The 21,708-nt window shown below is 43.9% G+C and overlaps 1 protein-coding gene across 1 annotated transcript in view; it reads right to left on the bottom strand.

Annotated features, from left to right (window-relative positions):
- LOC129858902 (contactin-associated protein-like 2) overlaps nucleotides 1–21,708 on the bottom strand; it is a 197,650-nt gene that overhangs the window by 126,542 nt on the left and 49,400 nt on the right. The window contains exon 10 of the mRNA XM_055928132.1: nucleotides 13,861–13,980. Coding sequence (XP_055784107.1) covers nucleotides 13,861–13,980 — 120 coding nt within the window. The remainder of the gene's footprint in view (nucleotides 1–13,860; nucleotides 13,981–21,708) is intronic.

Below are 21,708 nucleotides of genomic sequence, written 5' to 3'. Positions count from 1 at the left end.
GGGAGACACTCTAGACCCAAACTGTTACAGACGTATATCCATCCTGCCCTGCCTTTCTAAAGGTTTTGAAAGCCAAGTGAACAAACAGATCACCAACCATTTCGAATCCCACCGTACCTTCTCCGCTATGCAATCTGGTTTCCGAGCTGGTCGCGAGTGCACCTCAGCCACGCTCAAGGTCCTAAACGATATCATAACCGCCATTGACAAAAGACAGTACTGTGCAGCCATCTTCATCGACCTGGCCAAGGCTTCCGACTCTGTCAATCACCGTATTCTTATCGGCAGACTCAACAGCCTTGGTTTCTCAAATAATTACCTCACCTGGTTCACCAACTACTTCTCTGATAGAGTTCAGTGTGTCAAATCGGAGGGCCTGTTGTATGGACCTCTGGCAGTCTCTATGGGGGTGTCACAGGGTTCAATTCTCGGGCCGACTCTCTTCTCTGTATACATCAATGATGTCGCTCTTGCTGCTGGTGATTCTTTGATCCACCTCTATGCAGACGACATCATTCTGTATACTTCTGGCCTTTCTTTGGACAACGTGTTAACTAACCTCCAGACGAGCTTCAATGCCATACAACTCTCCTTCCATGGCCTCTAACTGCTCTGAAATGCTAGTAAAACAAAATGCATGTTCTTCAACCGATCACTGCCCGGACCCGCCCGCCCGTCCAGCATCACTACTCTGGACGGTTCTGACTTAGAATATGTGGACAACTACAAATACCTAGGTGTCTGGTTAGACTGTAAACTCTCCTTCCAGACTCACATTAAGCATTTCCAATCCAAAATTAAATCTAGAATCGTCTTCCTATTTCGCCTCAAAGTATCCTTCACTCATGCTGCAGAACATACCCTCGGAAAACTGACCATCCTACCGATCGTCAACTTCGGCAATGTCCTTTACAAAATAGCCTCCAACACTCTACTCAACAAATTGGATGTAGTCTATCACAGTGCCATCTGTTTTGTCACCAAAGCCCCATATACCACCCACCACTGCGACCTGTACGCTCTCGTTGGCTGGCCCTCGCTTCATACTCGTCGCAAACCCACTGGCTCCAAGTGATCTACAAGTCTCTGCTAGGTAAAGCCCCGCCTTATCTCAGCTCACTGGTCACCATAGCAGCACCCACCCGTAGCACGCGCTCCAGCAGGTATATCTCACTGGTCACCCCCAAAGCCAATTCTTCCTTTGGCCAACTCTCCTTCCAGTTCTCTGCTGCCAATGACTGGAACAAACTGCAAAAATCACTAAAGCTGGAGACTCTTATCTCCCTCACTAGCTTTAAGCACCAGCTGTCAGAGCAGCTCACAGATCACTGCATCTGTACATAGCTCATCTATAATAGCCCATCCAATCTACCTCATCCCCATACTATATTTATTTATTTATCTATCTTGCTCCATTGCTCCATCTCTACTTGCACATTCTACTTCTGCGCATTCTACCATTCCAGTGTTTAATTGATATATTGTAATTACTTCACCAACATGGAATATTTATTGCCTTACCTCCCTTATCCTACCTCATTTGCACATGCTGTATATAGACTTTTCTAATGTATTACTGATTGTATGTTTGTTTATTCCAGGTTTAACTCTGTGTTGTTGTATGTGTCGAACTGCTTTGCTTTGTCTTGGCCAGGTCGCAGTTGCAATTGAGAACTTGTTCTCAACTAGCCAACCTGATTAAATAAAGGTAAAATAAAATTAAAATTTAAAAAGTCTGAGCACTGATGGAGGGATTGTGCGTTCCTGGTGTAACTCTGGCAGTTGTTGTTGCCATCCTGTACCTGTCCCGCAGTTGTGATGTTCAGATGTACCGATCCTGTGCAGGTGTTGTTACACGTGGTCTGCCACTGCGAGGACGATCAGCTGTCCGTCCTGTCTCCCTGTACCGCTGTCTTATGCGTCTCACAGTACGGACATAGCAATTTATTGCCCTGGCCACATCTGCAGTCCTCATGCCTCCTTGCAGCATGCCTAAGGCACGTTCACGCAGATGAGCAGGGACCCTGGGAATCTTTCTTTTGGTGTTTTTCAGAGGCAGTAGAAAGGCCTCTTTAGTGTCCTAAGTTTTCATAACTGTGACCTTAATTGCCTACCGTCTGTAAGCTGTTAGTGTCTTAATTTAATGACCGTTCAACAGGTGCATGTTCATTAATTGTTTATGGTTCATTGAACAAGCATGGGAAACAGTGTTTAAACACTTTACAATGGAGATCTGTGAAGTTATTTGGATTTCTACGAATTATCTCTGAAAGACAGGGTCCTGAAAAAGGGACTTTCAGTTTTTTTCTGAGTTTATATAGTATTTATCAGCTGGAAGTAGAAGCCTAAGTGTTATTGTTCACTAGTTTACTCCAATTAGGGGAGAGGTGGTAGGGTTAGAAAGTAATGAAGGAAAATCTATTGAAAAAAACATGTGTATATACGCATACAGTACCAGTTAAAAGTTTGGACACACCTACTCATTCAATGGTTTTTCTTTATTTTTACTATTTTCCACATTGTAGAATAATAGCAAAGATAATATGTATAATTTTTTTCCTTTAATAATTCCATCTAGACACTGTTGTCCTAGAGTACACAAAAAAACTATACATACCTCGGCCTAAACATCAGCGCCACAGGTAACTTCCACAAAGCTGTGAACGATCTGAGAGACAAGGCAACAAGGGCCTTCTCTGCCATCAAAAGGAACATAAAATCCAACATTCCAATTAGGATCTGGCAAAAAATACTTGAATCAGTTATAGAACCCATTGCCCTTCATGGTTGTGAGGTCTGGGGTCCGCTCACCAACCAAGAATTCACAAAATGGGACAAACACCAAATTGAGACTCTGCATACAGAATTCTGCAAAAAATATCCTCTGTGTACAACGTAAACCACCAAATAATGCATGCAAAGCAGAATTAGACCGATACCCTCTAATTATCAAAAATCCTGAAAAGAGACGTTAAATTCTACAACCACCTAAAAGGAAGCGATTCCTAAACCTTTCATAACAAAGCCATCAACTACAGAGAGATGAACCTGGAGAAGAGTCCCCTAAACAAGCTGGTCCCGGGGATCTGTTCACAAACACAAACAGACCCCACAGAGCCCCAGGACAGCAACACAATTACACCCAACCAAGTCATGAGAAAACAAAAACATAATAACTTGTAACATTGGAAAGAATTAACAAAAAAACAGAGAAAACTAGAATGCTATTTGTCCCTAACAGAGAGTACACAGTGGCAGAATACCTGACCACTGTGACTGACCCAAACTTAAAGAAAGCTTTGACTATGTACAGACTCTGTGAGCATAGCCTTGCTATTGAGAAAGGCCGCCGTAGGCAGACCTAGTTCTCAAGAGAAGACAGGATATGTGCACACTGCCCACAAAATGAGGTGGAAACTGAGCAGCACTTCCTAACCTCCTGCCAAATGTATGACCATATTAGAGACACATATTTCCCTCAGATTACACCGACCCACAAAGAATTTGAAAACAAATCCAATTTTGATAAACTCCTGTCATGACTGGCCTGCTCGGGTCAGATATCTCTCACACCCATCAGAGGGGGAGAGATCAAGAGGTATGGAGATGTGGGGGGGGGGGGGTTATGACACCTCACGCCCATTGTAAATCTAAGGCAGCAGACACAATTCCTTTGTCGTCTCACAATGGAGAACTGAATTCAGAACATTAACATACAATAAATGGACTTTGGGACAATAGATTTCGTCAGCCATAATGGTGGTAATGACGATAGATGGAATATGAAAATATATGTCATTTTTGTTATGTTATTGAACGTTAAAGGACAACATTATAATGAAAACATTGTAACTTTAAGAGTTTTCCTAGTAAATGCTTGATGTTTGCATATTGTACGTTGTGTGGAAAATGTCCAGATCAAAGAGAATGTTTTTGTAAAGATGAAATGTGAAGTTATCTGTCTGAATTGGATCTCAGTAAAATCCAGACCTTGCTTCGTGACTTGGTACGCCCAGAGAATTGCCCTAAAGGCAGAAACGTCCATCTCTGACCCGAGGGTATAAAACATGTGAGCTAAGAATTAACATATCAGACTAAGTGACTTGAGCTGCAACCAAGGTCTGAGTAGTCAGCAACCCCAAAACACAACACGAGGTTGAAGACAAAGGAACTTTTTATGGTATCGTCTGAGATCTCCAAAGATTGGAAAGCTGCCGCGGTCATCCCCCAGTTCAAAGTGTGAGACACTCTAGACCCAAACTGCTACAGACCTATATCTATCCTACCCTGCCTTTCTAAGGTCTTCGAAAGCCAAGTTAAACAGATCACCGACCATTTCGAATCCCACTGTACCTTCTCCGCTATGCAATCTGGTTTCCGAGCTGGTCATGGGTGCACCTCAGCCACTCTCAAGGTCGTAAACGATATCATAACTGCCATCGATAAGAGACAATACTGTGCAGCCGTATTCATCAACCTGGCCAAGGCTTTCGACTCTGTCAATAATCACATTCTCATCGGCACTGCTTTGCTTTATCTTGGCCAGGTCGCAGTTGTAAATGAGAACTTGTTCTCAACTAGCCTACCTGGTTAAATAAAGGTGAAATTAAAATTAAATTAAAATAGAAAATATATCTATGCTACGGATGAGTAGCTGTGTCTAAGAGGGTGAATTCAAGCAGGACCACCTGGTCACCACTCCCCATCCAATCGTGTGTCTGCACTGTCTTCACTCCTACGCTGTGAGCCCTGAGCTACAGGGCTGGTTGTTCCCAAAAGGCCGCTTTCAGAACAAGGGCGAGGAAACAGACCACTAAGACAAAGGACACTGCCATCGTGAGGACAACCAGAGAGTTACACCCTGTAACCAGAGAAGTGCGTCATCAGAGAAGCCGAACCTCGTCCACGTAGAGACACCCCGTCGGAGACCTTCGACACATAATTACATCATTATATTCTGACCCATAAGAGAGGCAGTTCGGGGCAAGGTTAGGGTTAATCTAGGCCTAGTTTACAAATGTATCCAGGGGTGCTTTTATCTCTGTCTCTCTCTTTTAAATCCCCATCTTGGAGGACACGAGTCATATTGTGTTGGCCCGCTAGGGACCTGTTTCGTTGTACTAAGTTCTAATCAATAGCCCAGACTGTGTGTTTGTGTATCTTATATTATAATTTTATCTTGTTAGTAAATAAATATTCAACTAAATTGGTGTGGTATGGACTCATTGGTGGGACTTGGGTATGTGCAGATTCCCTGATTATGCGATGTTCAGAATGAGACTGTAGAGGAAATTGATTGATTAGTGACTGTGTAAAATCGATATTCTAATATTCTTTGAGTTAATTTGGGAAATAGAAACTCAATAAAACCAAACTTTCCCATGGTGCCCCAGGTTAATGAGTTAACAATTACCTGATTCATTTAATCACGTAATTATGAACCGTTAATCATTCGATGAGCAGCAGTCTTCACATTAATCAATACAATGTCACAACACTCCAAAATCTACTGGGTGAAATACCACAGTGTGCCATCACAGCAGCAAGATTTGTGACCTGTTGCCACAAGAAAAGGGCAACCAGTGAAGAACAAACACCATTGTAAATACAACCCATATCTTTGTCTATTTATTTTCTGTTTTGTACATTAACTTATTGTGGCTGCAGGGGCAGTATTGAGTAGCTTGGATGAAAGGTGCACAGAGGTGCCCAGAGTAAACGGCCTGCTCCTCAGTCATAGTTGATAATATATGCATATTATTATTAGTATTGGATAGAAAACACTCTGAAGTTTCTAAAACTGTTTGAATTATGTCTGTGAGTATAACAGAACTCATATGGCAGGCCAAAACCTGAGAAAAAATTCAAACAGGAAGTGGAAATTCTGAGGCTGGTCAATTTTCAATCAAGATCCCATTGAAATCACAGCGAGATATGAATGAGTTTTCACTTCCTACGGCTTCCACTAGATGCCAACAGTCTGTAGAACTTTGTCTGATGCCTCTACTGTGAAGGGGGGCCGAATGAAAGGGGAATTAGTCAGGTCTGCCATGACCTGACCATTCTTTGACCATGCACGTTCACATAAGAGGGAGCTCTGTTCCATCGCTCATCTGAAGTCAATGTAATTCTCCGGTTGGAACGTTATTCAAGATTTATGTTAAAACTTCTTATGGCCGCAGGGGCAGTATTGAGTAGCCTGGATAAAATGTGCCCATTTCAAACGGCCTCGTACTCAATTCTTGCTCGTACAATATGCATATTATTATTACTATTGGATAGAAAACACTCTCTAGTTTCTAAAACTGTTTTAATTATATCTGTGAGTAAAACAGAACTAATTTTGCAGCAAACTTCCTGACAGGAAGTGGAAAATCTGAAATCGATGCTCTGTTCTAGGGCATCCCTATTAATGTGCTTTATATGTATTAGTATATATGCACTTCATACGCCTTCCACTAGATGTCAATAGGGAGTGAGAGAAGAAATGGAGTGTATAACTTGATCTGAGGTCGAATAAAAGCTCTTGGCATGACGAGACACCAATTTATTGTTTTCAGCAAGGCGCGAGGAAGGACCCTGGGTTGCCTTTTGAAAAGCTGTCGTTATAGACGGCTACTATCTCCGGCTTTGATTTTATTTGATAAATGTGACAATATCATTGTAAAGTATGTTTTTTCAATATAGTTTTATTAGATTATTGAAAATTTTTCGGGACGTTAGGCGTGTTGCGTTGTCTGCGTTTGTTCACGAAGGAGAGCTTCGCGCCACTTTGCTAGCTTTCCGTGCTAATTGACTGGAGAAGAGGACATTCTAAATCCAAACAACGATTGTTCCCGACAAAGGACCCCTTGTACAACATTCTGATGGAAGATCATCAAAAGTAGGACTCATTTTATGATGTTATTTCATATATCTGTCGGAACATGCCTACTATTAGTTTGCGCCCAGATTTTGGGCACTCTGTCGCTATAACGTAAGCTGGATGTCGTAATGAAGTTATTTTTAGAATTCTAATACAGCGATTGCATTAAGAACTAGTGTATCTATCATTTCCTATACAACATGTATTTTTTAGTAACGTTTATGAATAGTTATTTGGTCAGAATAGCTGAGTTTCAGAAACATATACGGAGATTCTGGGAAAAAGATGCTACGTTAGCACAATGTATAACCACTGATTTCAGCTCTAAATATACACATTTTTGAACAAAACATAAGTGTATGTATAACCTGATGTTATAGGACTGTCATCTGATGAAGCTTATCAAGGTTAGTCAAAAATTATATATCTTTTTGCTGGTTTGTTACGATCGCTAACTTTTGCTGCTGGGAAATGGCTTGTGTTTCTGGCTATTGTGGTAAGCTAATATAATGCTATATTGTGTTTTCGCTGTAAACCACTTAAGAAATCGGAAATATTGGCTGGATTCACAAGATGTTTGTCTTTAATTTGCTGTACACCATGTATTTTTCAGAAATGTTTTATGATGAGTATTTAGATATTTCACGTTGGTCTCTGTAATTATTCTGGCTGCTTCGGTGCAATTTTTGATTGTAGCTGCAATGTAAACTATGATTTATTACTGAAATATGCAATTTTTTCGAACAAAACATAGATTTATTGAATAACATGTTATAAGACTGTCATCTGATGAAGTTGTTTCTTGGTTAGTTTGGTTGGTTCTCGGGTAGTTTGGTTGGTTTTGTGCATGCTACCTGTGCTGTGAAAAATGTCTGTTCTTTTTTGTATTTGGTGGTGAGCTAACATAAATATACGTGGTGTTTTCGCTGTAAAACATTTTAAAAATTAGACATGTTGGCTGGATTCACAAGATGTGTATCTTTCATTTGCTGTATTGGACTTGTTAATGTGTGAAAGTGAAATATTTCAAAAAAATATATTTTGAATTTCGCGTCATGCACTTGTGTACCGGCACAGCCCTGCAGCCATAACAAGTTAACAACATTCTAAAGATTGATTCAATACATCATTTGACATGTTTCTACTGACTGTTACTGAACTTTTGGACATTTCGTCAGCTTTTAGGGAACGCGCTTCGTGACTTTGGAATTGTTTACCAAACGCGCTAACAAAAGTAGCTAATTGGACATAAATAACGGACATTATCGAACAAATCAAGCATTTATTGTGGACCTGGGATTCCTGCATTGTGCATTCTGATGAAGATCCTCAAAGGTAAGGGAACATTTATCATGTAATTTTTGGTTTCTGTTGACTCCAACATGGCGGCTAATTTGACTATTGTTCTGAGCGCCGTCTCAGATTATTGCATGGTTTGCTTTTTCTGTAAAGTTTTTTTGAAATCTGACACAGCGGTTGCATTAAGGAGAGGTATATCTATAATACCATGTGTATAACTTGTATTCTCATCTACATTTATGATGAGTATTTCTGTTGAATCGATGTGGCTATGTAAAATCACTGGATGTTTTTGGAACTAGTGAATGTAACGTGCCAATGTAAACTCCAATGTTTTGATATAAATATGAACTTCATCAAACAAAACATACATGTATTATGTAACATGAAGTCCTATGAGTGTCATCTGATGAAGATAATCAAAGGTTAGGGATTAATTTTATCTCTATTTGTGCTTTTTGTGACTCCTATCTTTGGCTGGAAAAATGGCTGTGCTTATTGTGGTTTGGTGTGACCTAACATTGGTGTGACCTAACATTGGTGTGACCTAACATAATCGTTTGTGGTGCTTTCGCTGAAAAGCATATTTGAAATCGGACCCTTGGTGGGATTAACAACAAGATTACCTTTAAAATGGTATAAAACACATGTATGTCTCAACACATGTATGTATGAGATTTCTGTTGTTTGAATTTGACGCCCTGCACTTTCCCTGGCTGTTGTCATATCGATCCCGTTACCGGGATTGCAACCATAAGAGGTTTTAACTATTTGCACATCATTATAGCACTGTACATTGCCATAATATGACATTTGAAATGTCTCTATTCCTTTTGAACTTTGTGAGTGTAATGTTTACTGTTTATTGCATATTGTTTATTTCCCTTTTGTATGTAAACATATGTTCCCATGCCAATAAAGCCCTTTGAATTGAATTGAAGGGGTAGAGAGAGAGAGAGAGAGGGAAAGAGAGAGAGGAGAGAAAGAAAGACAGAGAAAAAGAGAGAAGTGAAAGAGAGCAAGAGAGAAGATAGAGAGCGAGAAAAAAGAGAGAGATAGAGAAAAGAGAGAGAGAAAGGGAGAGAGAGAGAAAAAGAGAGAGCGAGAGAGAATAGAGAGAGAGAAAGAGAGAGAGAAAAGAGAGAGAAAGGGAGAGAGAGAGAGAAAGGGAGAGAGAGAGAGAAAGAGAGAGAGATAATAGAGAGAGAGAGATAGGGAGAGAGAAAGGGAGAGAGAGAGAAAGGAAGGGAGAGAGAGTTAGAGAAAGGGAAAGAGAGAGAAAGGGAGGGAGAGAAAGAGAGAAAGGGGAGAGAGAGAAAGGGAGAGAGAGTTAGAGAAAGAGAGAGTGGGAGAAAAGGAGGGAGAGAGAGAGTTTTCTGTCATCAAGAGGGTGCTGCAGCACAGTGAGCAGACTGTAGAGACTCCTAGAGAGAAGCTGCAGCCCCTCACCACCCCTCACCACCCCTAACAACCCCACTGACCCACCTTTACCCACAACCCCCCAGTCAACAAGGAGGCTCACATGAGGACACGTACTACAGAGAGAAGCTCTCTGCCCCCCCCCCCCCCCCCCCCCACACCCCTCCATGTACACAGGCCCTGTGTACTCCAGCCCCAGACCGTAAACCCACTACTCTGGTAAAACCCACTGAGGTGACCATCCTCATTGACTCAAATGGGAAATTCATCCAAGAGGATAAACTCTTCCCCCAACACAAGGTGTCCAAAATATGGTGTCCAAAAACACAGGATACACTCCACATCCTGTCCCAGCCTGACTTTGGCACACCAGGCCACATTATTATTCACACCGGTACCAACAACCTGCGAGAGGAGCAGGAGAGAGTAGGCAGCCTGGTCAACAGAGTAGCAGAGAGAGGAGCAGGAGAGAGTAGGCAGCCTGGTCAACAGAGTAGCAGAGAGAGGAGCAGGAGAGATTAGGCAGCCTGGTCAACAGAGTAGCAGAGAGAGGAGCAGGAGAGAGTAGGCAGCCTGGTCAACAGAGTAGCAGAGAGAGGAGCAGGAGAGAGTAGGCAGCCTGGTCAACAGAGTAGCAGAGAGAGGAGCAGGAGAGAGCAGGCAGCCTGGTCAACAGAGTAGCAGAGAGAGGAGCAGGAGAGAGTAGGCAGCCTGGTCAACAGAGTAGCAGAGAGAGGAGCAGGAGAGAGTAGGCAGCCTGGTCAACAGAGTAGCAGAGAGAGGAGCAGGAGAGAGTAGGCAGCCTGGTCAACAGAGTAGCAGAGAGAGGAGCAGGAGAGAGTAGGCAGCCTGGTCAACAGAGTAGCAGAGAGGGGAGCAGGAGAGAGTATGCAGCCTGGTCAACAGAGTAGCAGAGAAAGGAGCAGGAGAGAGTAGGCAGCCTGGTCAACAGAGTAGCAGAGAGAGGAGCAGGAGAGAGTAGGCAGCCTGGTCAACAGAGTAGCAGAGAGAGGAGCAGGAGAGAGTAGGCAGCCTGGTCAACAGAGTAGCAGAGAGGGCCTCTGAGGGGTTCCTCAACTCCCACCAGAGGGTGTGGCCTACTCCTGAACGTGCACGTTGCTCACCACTCAACATTCATCCCAGAGCCATTGCACGACCACTCCCACCAGAGGAAGCAGACAGCAGGGATGTTTGCCAAGTCTCTAAAGGACTTGGTAGACAAACACCCCATGCTGCACTGGACAGAAGACCACCCAGAGACCCCTACCAGACCACTGCACCACCACGGAGCCCCAGGCCCCTTCAACGCACCACCAGACACAGCGCACCCCACAGACCACACCCACCACCAGAGCATTACCACTTCCATCGGCTTAGCCAGTACCTCGCACCAGACCAACACCACTACCAGACCAGAGAGGAAGTCCCATGGCCCAGACCTGGTCCCCCTCCACTCCACAGGGCCCAACAGCCATACCAGAGCAGCTACGCAGAGGCCCCCAGAGGACAAGAGAACCCTGTAGGATTGAGTGAGATTAAATTGCTCCTCCAATACATCTGCACTAAACTTCACTAAACACACACACACACACACACACACACACACACACACACACACACACACACACACACACACACACACACACACACACACACACACACACACACACACACACACACACACACACACACACACACACACACACACACACACACACACACACACACACACACCTATTGTACTAAAAGTGTTTACTTGTTCAATGAATAGGAATATACACTGCTCAAAAAAATAAAGGGAACACTTAAACAACACAATGTAACTCCAAGTCAATCACACTTCTGTGAAATCAAACTGTCCACTTAGGAAGCAACACTGATTGACAATAAATTTCACATGCTGTTGTGCAAATGGAATAGACAACAGGTGGAAATTATAGGCAATTAGCAAGACACCCCCCAAAACAGGAGTGATTCTGCAGGTGGTGACCACAGACCACTTCTCAGTTCCTATGCTTCCTGGCTGATGTTTTGGTCACTTTTGAATGCTGGCGGTGCTCTCACTCTAGTGGTAGCATGAGACGGAGTCTACAACCCACACAAGTGGCTCAGGTTGTGCAGTTCATCCAGGATGGCACATCAATGCGAACTGTGGCAAAAAGGTTTGCTGTGTCTGTCAGCGTAGTGTCCAGAGCATGCAGGCGCTACCAGGAGACAGGCCAGTACATCAGGAGACGTGGAGGAGGCCGTAGGAGGGCAACAACCCAGCAGCAGGACCGCTACCTCCGCCTTTGTGCAAGGAGGTGCACTGCCAGCGCCCTGCAAAATGACCTCCAGCAGGCCACAAATGTGCATGTGTCTGCTCAAACGGTAAGAAACAGACTCCATGAGGGTGGTATGAGGGCCCGACGTCCACAGGTGGGGGTTGTGCTTACAGTTGTGCCTACTAACACACCGAAGCCTCAGTACCAGAACATCCAATCAATCAGAATAAACCAAATTACAACACAGTCAAAACAAAACTACATTGCTTATTGGGAAACACAAGCACAAAGCAAAATGCAGTGCTATCTGGCCCTAAATCGACAGTACACCGTGGCTAACTATTTGACCATGGTAACTGATCAAAACCTTAGAAAAACATTGACAACGTGCAGGCTCAGTGAGCACAGCCTTGCCATTGAGAAGGGTAGACACAGGAAAACCTGGCTCCCTGGAGAGGAAAGGCTGTGCAACCACTGCCCAACAGCAGAACCTGAGAAGGAGCTGCATTTCCTGACAAAATGTCAAAAATATAAAACAATTAGGGAGTGTCATTTCCCCAAATTTGAAACCCTTATTCAAGGTTTCAAAGACCTCTCTGATGATAGTAGGCTACCCGTCCTTTTGGGGGAGGACGCAGAGAGCTGTGGGTTGGCAACGCACTACATTGCTGCCTGCCATAAGGGGGACAGTGTCTGACAGACCAATCAATCAAGCATACTCTACTGTATGTTTATTGTTATTGTTGAATGTATGGTTATTTTGACACTTGGTTCTTGTTGTTACTGTTGTCACGTTGACAATTTTGATCCTCATTTTTATATTTTTTATATTGTAAATATCCAAAATAAGCTTTGGCAATATGTACATTGCCAATAAAGCAAATTGAATTGAATTGAATTGAGAGAAAGAGAGAGAAAGGGAGGGAGGGAGCCAATAAAGCAAATTGAATTGAATTGAGAGAAAGAGAGAGAAAGGGAGGGAGGGAGTGAGAGAAAGGGAGAGAGAGAAAGAAAGGGAGAGAGAGAAAGGGAGAAAGAGAAAGGGAGAGAGAGAAAGGGAGACAGAGAAAGGAAGGGAGAGAGAGAAAGGGAGAGAGAGAGAGAAAGGGAGAGAGAGAGATAAAAAAGGGGGTGAGAGAGAGAGAGAGAGAGAGAAAGTGTAGCTCTAAACAAGGTGATGTAATGAAAGCTCCAAAAAAAATATAATCTTCTAATATCCAAGAATCTGTTGTGGTTTATCTGATATATTATCAAGGCTTGTGTGTGTGTGTGGTGTGTGTGTGTGTGTGGTGTGTGTGTGTGTGTGTGTGGTGTGTGCGCAGTGGTCACAGATAAATGTCAAAGGCTGTAGCCGCATAACCAGCTTGCCTTGGAAACGAATAGGATCAGATGTCTAGGCCTTGAAAAGAAGGAGAGGAGGAAAGAAAGGCGGGTTAGAGTTTTTCATCATGAGGCGGCTCGGTAGAGTGGTCACTAGCGGGCACAGCCACAAAGTCATTCAATCAGAATTTTAAACCTAACCCTAACCATAACCACAGTCTTAACCACACAGAACACTCTAATGCATAAACATAACCTTACATTAAGACCAAAATGCACATTTCTGTTTTCATACATTTTTACAATAATAGCCAATTTGGACTTTGCAGCTGGCACATCTAGCGAAAATCCCTCAGTTCTGCCTCCAGGTCAATATTCATGACAATAAATGTCAACCTGCATCAGGTCCTTGGGGTCAGACCTGGTGTGGAATAGAGAAGTCCCTGTGCGATCTGTCTGTCTGCCTGGCCTGTGATTTCATGATTTATTAAAGGTGTTAGCGGAATAGGTGTTTATGATGTACAGAACATCATAATCCTTTGGTCTCTTTACAGTTTGTGGCAAGGCATGGATAGACTTCCAATAACAAAGTCAAAAATGTGAGAATTTTCTATGTAAGACAATAAACTTCGAACCCATGTTGTCACCCGTTTGAAACTTGGGATGTTCACACACACACACAGACACACACACCTGTCATGTTGCAGTTGACTTTGAAGGGTCCGAGGGGTCCACTCCCATCCGGATCTATCCAGAATGTGTCTGAAGATCTGCCCAGGTGTTTATACGCCTCACAACTCTGTTCAAACAACGCTAGAGAGAGAGAGAGAGAGAGAGAGAGGGTAGAGAGAGAGAGAGAGATAGACAGAGAGAGAGAGGGAGAAAGAGAGATGGGGGTTGAGAAAAAAAGAGAGGGTAGAGAAGGAGAAGTAGACAGTGAGAAGTAGTGCCTTGAGGGTTGATGTACCCAGAGTCAGCACAGTGGCGCTGTCCATTCACCTCTGATACCTCAATGTCAGTCAGTTCCATGGACAGCTCCTAACACCACTCAGACTCTGCTAGTTTACACAAACACTTCTGTCTGGAGATTGTCTTTCATTGGACTCAGCTTTGTGTGTAAGTGTGAGTGTGTATCAGATTTAACTTGTGTGCAGTCTCATATCTTCTGTCTCATATTCATATAACAGAATAGACTTATCTGAATTCCGAAGGATGACTGTGTGTGTGTGTGTGTGTGTGTGTGTGTGTGTGTGTGTGTGTGTGTGTGTGTGTGTGTGTGTGTGTGTGTGTGTGTGTGTGTGTGTGTGTGTGTGTGTGTGTGTGTGTGTGTGTGTGTGTGTGTGTGTGTGTGAGTGAGTGAGTGAGTGAGTGAGTGTGTTGACTTCTGAATGACAGATAATTCATTACATTTATGAAAGTGTGAATAAAAGGGAACTACAGTTATGTGATTAAAACTTTACTAGCTGGCAAATTCACAGTGGCTGTTACTCTGCTTCCAAATAATGACTCTGTCCCTCTGCTTCCAAATACTGACTCTGTCACTCTGATTCCAAATAATGACTCTGTCACTCTGCTTCCAAATACTGACTCTGTCACTCTTCTTCCAAAAACTGACTCTGTCACTCTGCTTCCAAATATTGTCTCTGTCACTCTGCATCCAAATAATGACTCTGTCACTCTGCATCCAAATACTGACTCTGTCACTCTGCTTCCAAACACTGACTCTGTCACTCTGCATCCAAACACTGACTCTGTCACTCTGTCACTCTGCTTCCAAATACTGACTCTGTCCCTCTGCTTCCAAATACTGACTCTGTCACTCTGCTTCCAAATACTGACTCTGTCACTCTGCTTCCAAACACTGACTTTGTCACTCTGCTTCCAAACACTGACTTTGTCACTCTGCTTCCAAATACTGACTCTATCACTCTGTCACTCTGCTTCCAAATACTGACTCTGTCACTCTGCATCCAAATACTGACTCTGTCCCTCTGCTTCCAAATACTGACTCTGTCACTCTGCTTCCAAACACTGACTCTGCCACTCTGCTTCCAAACACTGACTCTGTCACTCTGCATCCAAACACTGACTCTGTCACTCTGCATCCAAATAATGACTTTGTCACTCTGCTTCCAAATACTGACTCTATCACTCTGTCACTCTGCTTCCAAATACTGACTCTGTCACTCTGCATCCAAATACTGACTCTGTCCCTCTGCTTCCAAATACTGACTCTGTCACTGTGCTTCCAAATACTGACTCTGTCACTCTGCTTCCAAACACTGACTCTGTCCCTCTGCTTCCAAATACTGACTCTGTCACTCTGCTTCCAAACACTGACTCTGTCACTCTGCTTCCAAATACTGACTGTCACTCTGCTTTCAAACACTGACTCTGCCACTCTGCTTCCAAACACTGACTCTGTCACTCTGCATCCAAACACTGACTCTGTCACTCTGCTTCCAAATACTGACTCTGTCACTCTGCTTCCAAATACTGACTCTGTCACTCTGCATCCAAATACTGACTCTGTCACTCTGCATCCAAATACTGACTCTGTCACTCTGCATCCAAATACTGACTCTGTCACTCTGCATCCAAATACTGACTCTGTCACTCTGTCACTCTGCATCCAAACACTGACTCTGTCACTCTGCTTCCAAATACTGACTCTGTCCCTCTGCTTCCATACACTGACTCTGTCCCTCTGCTTCCAAATACTGACTCTGTCCCTCTGCTTCCATACACTGACTCTGTCACTCTGCTTCCAAATACTGACTCTGTCACTCTGCTTCCAAATACTGACTCTGTCACTCTGCTTCCAAATACTGACTCTGTCCCTCTGCTTTCAAACACTGACTCTGTCACTCTGCTTTCAAACACTGACTCTGTCCCTCTGCTTACAAATACTGACTCTGTCACTCTGCTTCCAAATACTGACTCTGTCACTCTGCTTCCAAACTCTGACTTTGTCACTCTGCTTCCAAACACTGACTTTGTCACTCTGCTTCCAAATACTGACTCTATCACTCTGTCACTCTGCTTCCAAATACTGACTCTGTCACTCTGCATCCAAATACTGACTCTGTCCCTCTGCTTCCAAATACTGACTCTGTCACTGTGCTTCCAAATACTGACTCTGTCACTCTGCTTCCAAACACTGACTCTGTCCCTCTGCTTCCAAATACTGACTCTGTCACTCTGCTTCCAAACACTGACTCTGTCACTCTGCTTCCAAATACTGACTGTCACTCTGCTTCCAAACACTGACTCTGCCACTCTGCTTCCAAACACTGACTCTGTCACTCTGCATCCAAACACTGACTCTGTCCCTCTGCTTCCAAATACTGACTCTGTCACTCTGCTTCCAAATACTGACTCTGTCACTCTGCATCCAAATACTGACTCTGTCACTCTGCATCCAAATACTGACTCTGTCACTCTGCATCCAAATACTGACTCTGTCACTCTGCATCCAAATACTGACTCTGTCACTCTGTCACTCTGCATCCAAACACTGACTCTGTCACTCTGCTTCCAAATACTGACTCTGTCCCTCTGCTTCCATACACTGACTCTGTCCCTCTGCTTCCAAATACTGACTCTGTCACTCTGTCACTCTGCTTCCAAATACTGACTCTGTCGCTCTGCTTCCAAATACTGACTCTGTCACTCTGCTTCCAAATACTGACTCTGTCACTCTGCTTCCAAAAACTGACTCTGTCACTCTGCATCCAAATACTGACTCTGTCACTCTGCATCCAAATACTGACTCTGTCACTCTGCATCCAAATACTGACTCTGTCACTCTGTCACTCTGCATCCAAACACTGACTCTGTCACTCTGCTTCAAAATACTGACTCTGTCACTCTGCATCCAAATACTGACTCTGTCACTCTGCATCCAAATACTGACTCTGTCACTCTGCATCCAAATACTGACTCTGTCACTCTGCTTCCAAATACTGACTCTGTCACTCTGCTTCCAAACACTGACTTTGTCACTCTGCTTCCAAACACTGACTTTGTCACTCTGCTTCCAAATACTGACTCTATCACTCTGTCACTCTGCTTCCAAATACTGACTCTGTCACTCTGCATCTAAATACTGACTCTGTCCCTCTGCTTCCAAATACTGACTCTGTCACTCTGCTTCCAAACACTGACTCTGTCACTCTGCATCCAAACACTGACTCTGTCACTCTGCTTCCAAATACTGACTCTGTCACTCTGCTTCCAAATACTGACTCTGTCACTCTGCATCCAAATACTGACTCTGTCACTCTGCATCCAAATACTGACTCTGTCACTCTGCATCCAAATACTGACTCTGTCACTCTGCATCCAAATACTGACTCTGTCACTCTGTCACTCTGCATCCAAACACTGACTCTGTCACTCTGCTTCCAAATACTGACTCTGTCCCTCTGCTTCCATACACTGACTCTGTCCCTCTGCTTCCAAATACTGACTCTGTCCCTCTGCTTCCATACACTGACTCTGTCACTCTGCTTCCAAATACTGACTCTGTCACTCTGCTTCCAAATACTGACTCTGTCACTCTGCTTCCAAATACTGACTCTGTCCCTCTGCTTTCAAACACTGACTCTGTCACTCTGCTTTCAAACACTGACTCTGTCCCTCTGCTTACAAATACTGACTCTGTCACTCTGCTTCCAAATACTGACTCTGTCACTCTGCTTCCAAACACTGACTTTGTCACTCTGCTTCCAAACACTGACTTTGTCACTCTGCTTCCAAATACTGACTCTATCACTCTGTCACTCTGCTTCCAAATACTGACTCTGTCACTCTGCATCCAAATACTGACTCTGTCCCTCTGCTTCCAAATACTGACTCTGTCACTGTGCTTCCAAATACTGACTCTGTCACTCTGCTTCCAAACACTGACTCTGTCCCTCTGCTTCCAAATACTGACTCTGTCACTCTGCTTCCAAACACTGACTCTGTCACTCTGCTTCCAAATACTGACTGTCACTCTGCTTCCAAACACTGACTCTGCCACTCTGCTTCCAAACACTGACTCTGTCACTCTGCATCCAAACACTGACTCTGTCCCTCTGCTTCCAAATACTGACTCTGTCACTCTGCTTCCAAATACTGACTCTGTCACTCTGCATCCAAATACTGACTCTGTCACTCTGCATCCAAATACTGACTCTGTCACTCTGCATCCAAATACTGACTCTGTCACTCTGCATCCAAATACTGACTCTGTCACTCTGTCACTCTGCATCCAAACACTGACTCTGTCACTCTGCTTCCAAATACTGACTCTGTCCCTCTGCTTCCATACACTGACTCTGTCCCTCTGCTTCCAAATACTGACTCTGTCACTCTGTCACTCTGCTTCCAAATACTGACTCTGTCGCTCTGCTTCCAAATACTGACTCTGTCACTCTGCTTCCAAATACTGACTCTGTCACTCTGCTTCCAAAAACTGACTCTGTCACTCTGCATCCAAATACTGACTCTGTCACTCTGCATCCAAATACTGACTCTGTCACTCTGCATCCAAATACTGACTCTGTCACTCTGTCACTCTGCATCCAAACACTGACTCTGTCACTCTGCTTCAAAATACTGACTCTGTCACTCTGCATCCAAATACTGACTCTGTCACTCTGCATCCAAATACTGACTCTGTCACTCTGCATCCAAATACTGACTCTGTCACTCTGCATCCAAACACTAACTCTGTCACTCTGCATCCAAACACTGACTCTGTCACTCTGCATCCAAATAATGACTCTGTCCCTCTGCTTCCAAATACTGACTCTGTCACTCTGCTTCCAAACACTGACTCTGTCCCTCTGCTTCCAAATACTGACTCTATCACTCTGTCACTCTGCTTCCAAATACTGACTCTGTCACTCTGCTTCCAAATACTGACTCTGTCACTCTGCTTCCAAACACTGACTTTGTCACTCTGCTTCCAAACACTGACTGTCACTCTGCTTCCAAATACTGACTCTGTCACTCTGCATCCAAATACTGACTCTGTCACTCTGCATCCAAATACTGACTCTGTCACTCTGCTTCCAAATACTGACTCGGTCACTCTGCTTCCAAATACTGACTCGGTCACTCTGCTTCCAAATAATGACTCTGTCACTCTGCTTCCAAATACTGACTCTGTCACTCTGCTTCCAAATATTGTCTCTGTCACTCTGCATCCAAATAATGACTCTGTCACTCTGCATCCAAATAATGACTCTGTCACTCTGCATCCAAACGCTGACTCTGCCACTCTGCTTCCAAACACTGACTCTGTCACTCTGCTTCCAAATACTGACTCTGTCACTCTGCTTCCAAATACTGACTCTGTCACTCTGTCACTCTGCATCCAAACACTGACTCTGTCACTCTGCATCCAAATAATGACTCTTTCACTCTGCTTCCAAATACTGACTCTGTCACTCTGCTTCCAAATACTGACTCTGTCACTCTGCATCCAAATACTGACTCTGTCACTCTGCTTCCAAATACTGACTCTGTCACTCTGCATCCAAATACTGACTCTGTCACTCTGCATCCAAATACTGACTCTGTCACTCTGCATCCAAATACTGACTCTGTCACTCTGCATCCAAATACTGACTCTGTCACTCTGTCACTCTGCATCCAAACACTGACTCTGTCACTCTGCATCCAAACACTGACTCTGTCACTCTGCTTCCAAATACTGACTCTGTCCCTCTGCTTCCATACACTGACTCTGTCCCTCTGCTTCCAAATACTGACTCTGTCACTCTGTCACTCTGCTTCCAAATACTGACTCTGTCGCTCTGCTTCCAAATACTGACTCTGTCACTCTGCTTCCAAATACTGACTCTGTCACTCTGCTTCCAAAAACTGACTCTGTCACTCTGCATCCAAATACTGACTCTGTCACTCTGCATCCAAATACTGACTCTGTCACTCTGCATCCAAATACTGACTCTGTCACTCTGTCACTCTGCATCCAAACACTGACTCTGTCACTCTGCTTCAAAATACTGACTCTGTCACTCTGCATCCAAATACTGACTCTGTCACTCTGCATCCAAATACTGACTCTGTCACTCTGCTTCCAAATACTGACTCTGTCACTCTGCATCCAAATACTGACTCTGTCACTCTGCATCCAAATACTGACTCTGTCACTCTGCATCCAAATACTGACTCTGTCACTCTGTCACTCTGCATCCAAACACTAACTCTGTCACTCTGCATCCAAATAATGACTCTGTCACTCTGCTTCCAAACACTGACTCTGTCCCTCTGCTTCCAAACACTGACTCTGTCCCTCTGCTTCCAAATACTGACTCTATCACTCTGTCACTCTGCTTCCAAATACTGTCTCTGTCACTCTGCTTCCAAATACTGACTCTGTCACGCTGCTTCCAAACACTGACTTTGTCACTCTGCTTCCAAATACTGACTGTCACTCTGCTTCCAAATACTGACTCTGTCACTCTGCATCCAAATACTGACTCTGTCACTCTGCATCCAAATACTGACTCTGTCACTCTGCTTCCAAATACTGACTCTGTCACTCTGCTTCCAAATACTGACTCGGTCACTCTGCTTCCAAATAATGACTCTGTCACTCTGCTTCCAAATACTGACTCTGTCACTCTGCTTCCAAATATTGTCTCTGTCACTCTGCATCCAAATACTGACTCTGTCACTCTGCATCCAAATACTGACTCTGTCACTCTGCATCCAAATACTGACTCTGTCACTCTGCTTCCAAATACTGACTCTGTCACTCTGCTTCCAAATACTGACTCTGTCACTCTGCTTCCAAATACTGACTCTGTCACTCTGCTTCCAAAAACTGACTCTGTCACTCTGCATCCAAATACTGACTCTGTCACTCTGCATCCAAATACTGACTCTGTCACTCTGCATCCAAATACTGACTCTGTCACTCTGTCACTCTGCATCCAAACACTGACTCTGTCACTCTGCTTCAAAATACTGACTCTGTCACTCTGCATCCAAATACTGACTCTGTCACTCTGCATCCAAATACTGACTCTGTCACTCTGCATCCAAATACTGACTCTGTCACTCTGCATCCAAACACTAACTCTGTCACTCTGCATCCAAACACTGACTCTGTCACTCTGCATCCAAATAATGACTCTGTCCCTCTGCTTCCAAATACTGACTCTGTCACTCTGCTTCCAAACACTGACTCTGTCCCTCTGCTTCCAAATACTGACTCTATCACTCTGTCACTCTGCTTCCAAATACTGACTCTGTCACTCTGCTTCCAAATACTGACTCTGTCACTCTGCTTCCAAACACTGACTTTGTCACTCTGCTTCCAAACACTGACTGTCACTCTGCTTCCAAATACTGACTCTGTCACTCTGCATCCAAATACTGACTCTGTCACTCTGCATCCAAATACTGACTCTGTCACTCTGCTTCCAAATACTGACTCTGTCACTCTGCTTCCAAATACTGACTCGGTCACTCTGCTTCCAAATAATGACTCTGTCACTCTGCTTCCAAATACTGACTCTG

This window comes from Salvelinus fontinalis, chromosome 7 (assembly GCF_029448725.1).
Source record: "Salvelinus fontinalis isolate EN_2023a chromosome 7, ASM2944872v1, whole genome shotgun sequence".
Classification (NCBI taxonomy): Eukaryota; Metazoa; Chordata; class Actinopteri; order Salmoniformes; family Salmonidae; genus Salvelinus; species Salvelinus fontinalis.
This window is presented reverse-complemented; position numbering and strand designations above follow the sequence as displayed.